General features: G+C 43.0%; 1 protein-coding gene across 1 annotated transcript; it reads right to left on the reverse strand.

The window, feature by feature from the left end:
• Positions 1-2,401: 2,401 nt before the first annotated feature.
• Positions 2,402-4,851, reverse strand: LOC122926095. The gene is made up of 3 exons (XM_044277480.1): positions 4,671-4,851; positions 4,049-4,202; positions 2,402-2,723 (listed from the first exon to the last, which is right to left on the reverse strand). Exons 1-3 carry the CDS (start codon positions 4,849-4,851, stop codon positions 2,402-2,404), a joined length of 657 nt encoding a protein of 218 aa, XP_044133415.1.
• Positions 4,852-6,000: the final 1,149 nt, after the last annotated feature.

Consider the following 6,000-nt stretch of genomic DNA (forward strand, 5'->3'; position numbering starts at 1 on the left):
CCATGTCTGATTCAGAGGAAGAGGTCTTACTGCATTGGCTGGTTTCTCGGCAATGGGGTCCGTGCCCTCCTTTGTTGACTGAGGAACTGAGTAGAAGGCGACGATTTTGGGTCCTTCCGATAGTTTCCCAACGGTACCGGAAAGGACACTTCCATACCCTCTACGAAGATCTGCGCCTGCATCCTGCGAAGTTCTATTCCTTCTGTCGGATGTCAGTGCCTACATTTGATCGATTGCTGTCGTCTCTACGTACTGTCCTTACCTTTATGGACACCAATATGAGGAGCAGCATTACTCCTGAGGAAAGGCTCATCGTCACGTTGAGGTAAGCAGTATAGTACTTGTAAAGTTTCACCAGTAATGTGCACTGCTTGTGTCAGGGGGAACATGTGCTAGAAAATGGCTGCTGTGAGACATGTGCTAATGTTTGCAGAACTTACGTGTCTTTATCCTTCTCTTTTTTTATTTCATTTGTTTGTGGGTGTTTTGTTAGCCCGTTAATCCCTGGCACAGAACATGCGTTAATTTTTTATTTGGGCTTGCTTTTGGGCAAGTTTCAAACTTGTGTTTAGCTCTCGGCCTCCAGAGAATCCATGAAGACTCTGCACTCGCCAGTAGTTTGTTTAAAATGTTGTTTGGTTCAGTCAGTCAGCCATGTTACAGCAAGCTGTGACCTGCCTGTCTGAGTGATTAATTTCCTATCTTTCTGGATTTTCTGGCCTTTTTTTATGGTTTTTTGGTTTGTAAAGAATTTGGACCCTCAGTCAGGATCTCTATCTGCGTGCCCCACCCAGAGCAAAGTCTATATACCGATCTGTACCCTATTTCGTAGGATTGTGCTGCTGCGAACCCCTGCGATGTCCAGCTAACCTTTTCATCATGCCTAATGTTCACAATATTTCGAACCGCCACAACACTCTCCGCATTTATAAAGGGGCTAAACACAGTTTATGTAACTTAGTTGTGGGAGTACTGGCCACAGCCCAATAGCTGTTAGTGTTTAGCTCAGATACTCCTTATTATTGCGGATGCTCGCATCTTTAGTGCTTCTAGAATGGGTGAGCGGCTTCGTGCCAACCAGCTTGCCCTGCCCGAGTCCAGAAGACTGCCCGGATATGCAGGTCCGCCGGCGCCATTTGTCATCGTGGCGGATGAAGGGTTTGCATTGACTCCACATGTTATGCGGTCCTTTCCAAAGCGTGGTTTGGATGTCAGGAGGCGTATATTCAACTACAGGTTGACTCGTGCCCGTCGGTATGTTGAGTGCGCTTTCGGAATACTCTCCAGCAAGTGGAGGGTGTTTTTGTCATCCATACAGATGGCTCCGGAGAATGCTACCCTGGTGATTCAAGCTTGTGTGGTTCTACACAACTTCACCAGGATTCACAAGGCTTCCTCTTCTGTTGACATGGAAGATCTTCCTACGTCTACAGATTTGGGTTTGGAAAGGACCCTGCATAGACGACCTGGGACTGCAGGGATTGCAGTTCGGGAACTTTATGCAGACTACTTTTCAAGTCCAGAGGGGTCCGTGCCGTGGCAGAGGGACGCTATTCGTGGCAGTTTTTGAAATCTTCTGGGCTCTTTAGTTTTTTTTTTTATTTTCTAGATAGATTCCTGAAATTTAGTGTTGTAGTTGAGTGTAGGGACTCGCAAGATTATGAGGACCCTTGACGTGGGCTTGCGGGCTGAGATTTTTTGGACATGCCATATTTTAATCAGCATATCAACAAATATTAATGATGAGTTTGTCTAAATTTGAATTTACTTTTTCATCTTTATATTAATATTATATAGTCCAATTTTTTTCCGAATACCTCTAATTGAAGATATCCTATAATAAAGATGTTGTTATTCAAAATAAAGTGTTGCTTTTGGCGTTATAGTAAGTTTTGGTGGTTTCTTACATTTCAATAAATTTACACTTTTAATGTTTAGTGGAGTGTGCTTTAAAAACAACAGACAACTGGTTTTCTCCCAAATCAGATTTTATGTTAAAAAATGGGAGCAACATTATATTCATGAAGAGAAAAAAACCAACAATTTGGAATCAACATATTAAGTGCACCAAACATAAACAGAATACAAAATTATAAATTAAGTAGGTCCTGGGTGAAAGAACCCGGGCCAAACGAGGACTGTGGCCTTACATGTGCCTGTTGTTGGGGCACAGTTGGCAACCTGGGCGGGTATAGGGGCTGTCCCGCCTGCTGCATTGGGCCCTGGGGTAGACCGTACAGGGGTTGAGTTGGGTATGAAGGCCCTTGTGTGGTTTGGGGTGGAAACTGGAAGGAGCCAGGCCTTGGCTGCTGCGCGGCATTCTCCAACTCCAGCTTCATTGTATTCAGACGCCCCAGAATATCACCGTGATTGGGGATGGCGAACATTTTAATCACGACCGCTACTGAAGCAATGCACTCGTGATTCTCCAAAGGATCCACTTCAGTAGCGGTCCCAATCCACGGAGCATCTTCTCCTCCACGCCATCACTCCTCCTCTGGGCCAGAAAATCGATGACTCGGGCATCAATTACTTCCCGACTCTCTGGCACAGAGGTAGATGGAGGGACGTGGCGGCGACGTCTGGGCTGGGGTTGAACAATCCGCGGTGGACTGGCTAGTGGTTGGGGGGCTTGGCTCTGGGTGGAGTCCTCGGGGTCCTCAGCCAGCGTGGGAGCAGGACTTGTCTCCGAATCTGCCAAGGGATCCAGACTGTCCACAGTTCTGAAATGGAATTACCAAAAAAAAGTACATTAGATTTCGGGCTTTATTACATTTATAAATACACAGACTATATTAGTTAGAATCTGGCGTGTGTCTCCAAATTAGATCCAGAGTGGTAGCATAGATCAGACATTTAATTTTAATGACTCACTACTAGCTTAGAGGTGAACAGTGCAAAATCGAAATTAATAGCATTTTACATCTAACGCTAGCAGAAGTCTTGTAAAGGCATAATGTTACTGAAAATGGAAAACATTGTTTGCCGTTTGGAGCTGTCCAACAACAGAAGAGGATTCAACATTCAAGGGCCAAAACCAGTGCCAACGGCATCTCGTCTGGATGTGACCCGCTACTACCATCCAAAGTATCAAGCGGAAAATAGATCCGAGTATACGATCATTTACTAAGAATGAACATGTACCAGCCCTCAATTGACCATGGTGAGAGTATTACTTTTAATCCTGCTGGTCAACCGTAGTTGGAACATCATTATAATCCATTTTCTATGGATCCGTTTTTTTTACATTTTCTTTGTGCAAGGAAAGGAATCAATGTTGGCTTTGGTTCAGTACCATTTAAGCAATATAAATGACAATACCAATACCTAAGGAGTTCCATTTTCAAATACATACCAAAGTAAGGGAATCAGTCTGTATTAAACCAAAGTCGCATTGTCCCAAAACCAAAATATGAAATACATATTCTGCCCTCCTATTCCAAGAGGAGGCTTTTTGCAAGCTATGGTAAATAGTAAACCAATCCTTGGAATAGGTTCAAACAAATCGATTGGTGTGTGACTTCTTGCCGGCAAACTTGATGATCTACTGTATGAGGAAATAATGCGTGCAGTGCGCACGTGTCATCTGCCTTCTCCTATATCTTGTTCATATTGCAAACCTCTATGTCCCTAGACGGACAATAAATTTATTGTACACAAACAAAACAGAGAGGGGAGGCGCAATCTGCACACTACACGTGTCGTTTCATCAAACAGATCATAAGCTGTGGGCCCTGGTTTAACCACACCCCAAACATAATGTAGACAAACAACACCAGGCATGTACAAACTGTTGCCCACCAGCTGATGCACAACTACAACTCCAAACAGGACTGGTAAGTTTACAGCTAGTCTGCCATGCTGCGAGTTTGCGTTGTTATACAGCTGGATGTAGTCAGTTATGACATGGCTGCACTAGAGAACGTATAGATCTACAATACAAGAACACAACTGGATCCTTTAATTTCTGGTTCAGTTTTACTCGTCTACATACTACCGAAAGTGTGCCCTTTAAAAACATTCATAGTAAAAACAGAAAACTACTTACGGCCTCAAATCCATTACTGGCCTTAAGAACTGCAGCTGGGCAGTGTATATATAGGCCCGTTTTTTGGAGGTTCCCTCCCCACTCCGGCCTTTGCTGGTAACCTCCCGCCGGAATTGGTCCCGGCAACTCACCCATCTGGTTTTGGTTTGCTTGACTGTTTAAAAATGAAATGAAAGACAATTGTGAGGATCTCCATTTTTTTTTTTGAAAACGAAATTTTGAAGAAAAAAAAACCATTAAAAAGGGAAAAGGAAAATGCGCAAAATAAGCAATAATGGAAAAAGCACATGATACAGTCCAGCAGGTGTGTGGATGCAAGCCATTAGGACTAATAAACGTTACAATATGTGAAGGTGACAACTGTAAGATGCGCAATTTCAAGGAAAAAAGTAGCCAGACGTGATTATACATGAGTACTGTATGCTGTCGCAAAGGGCAGGACAGCCATTTAAATATGGAAATGGAATTTAATACACGTCTCTATAATAAGCCAGGTACAGGGCTTTAGGATAAATGAGGCTGTACCACAAAGAAAACACTATGGTGCCCTCTGGAAATTACAAACTGCATATTTGGGCCACACAGAGGGAAATGACAGCACAACTACATTGCTATCACTTACCTAATTCAGCACGACCTCGGCTATCCGCTTTGGCCCATTCATGCTTTCGCAGGCTCCGGGCCACTTGTTCCCACGAGGCATCCTTTTTAACCCGGTCGCAATATGAGTTGGCACGGATGTCCCAAAGTTTGGGCCTCTCCTGGACCAGGGTAATTAATTTTTCTACGTTCCACCTTGGCATGGTTGCTGGTAAAATCTTGAAAAATGGCTGCCTCACCACACACCAGCTTGTCTGCACAGGAGGCTAGAAATTACCATATCCTGTGACCATATACTTCCTGTATCAATTTTTTTTAGAATTTATTGGCACAAGTTTTGGCAGACAATTTTACCATGTCAGAAGTATGAAATAAAACGGGCGCGGACTTGAATGGGGCCGCGAACCGTCAGCCGTGAAAAAAATAGGACAGGTTATATTTTTTCACGGGCACGAAACACGGGTCACGGGCGCGGGTGAAAAAACGGTGCAGTAGCCGAGTTTTCAACGGACCCATTGAAAGTCAATGGGACTGCAGAAAAAAACGTTAGACGGAACAACGGCCACGGGTGCACACAACGGTCGTGTGCATGAGGCCTTATATGGAGTGTATCAGCTGAGGATTGGATGTTGTCATAAGTGACACCAACAGAACTTTGCTTTACAGGGCTATCTTACAGTCCACTCTGCTCCTAACTGGGTTATTCATTATCCGCCTGCATATCCATTGGGACAGTTGTTTATATTTTTTATATGTACTATTTATGCATTATATCATATTGAAGATTGTATAGTGCTAATTTGAAAGATGCCCCATTGACATTATCCATTCTATTGGTATTTTTACTATATCAAATAAATCACATTTATTTTATCTGCTATTGTTGTCCAGAGTGCTCAGATAGTTGAGTGCCCCTCCTTCTATTTTTGATATTTTTGCCTTTGGAGTTGGGTGATTCCTGAGGAGTGCACCATACTCATAGGAGTGTCTCAGGTGAGCCGCTATTGTATTTACCCAGCTTTCTATTTTTATATTAGTATTTCTGTGTATCAGAGGAAAATGTCAAAAATATAGCTTTTGTTTGTTCTTGCAGTGGTAGTTTTTTTAAACATGCTGTGGGAAATTTATTAAGAAATGCCAACCTTACTAAGAAAACTTGCTGGCATACGATTCCCCAGGATTATTAAAGGGCCTGTCCCACAAAAAATATTCAACATTTTTTAAACCAGCGCCTGTGGTTTGAATACTTTTGTAATTGCATATAATAAAAAAAATTGCATAGTCACTGAATTATTCAATAGTAATATGTAGCACCACCTGCTTTTTTAGTGGCCGGGTTTGGTCCCAACACT

The sequence above is a fragment of the Bufo gargarizans genome, chromosome 2, assembly GCF_014858855.1.
Source record: "Bufo gargarizans isolate SCDJY-AF-19 chromosome 2, ASM1485885v1, whole genome shotgun sequence".
Taxonomy (NCBI): Eukaryota; Metazoa; Chordata; class Amphibia; order Anura; family Bufonidae; genus Bufo; species Bufo gargarizans.

Excerpts from the sequence above, each read along its gene's own strand:
- LOC122926095 (XM_044277480.1), bottom strand. The coding sequence starts at position 4,851 with ATGCCAAGGTGGAACGTAGAAAAATTAATTACCCTGGTCCAGGAGAGG. Across the intron at positions 4,203-4,670 it reads CCGAGGTCGTGCTGAATTAG|TCAAGCAAACCAAAACCAGA; the intron begins GTAAGTGATAGC and ends ATTTTTAAACAG. Across the intron at positions 2,724-4,048 it reads CCAGTAATGGATTTGAGGCC|AACTGTGGACAGTCTGGATC; the intron begins GTAAGTAGTTTT and ends ATTCCATTTCAG.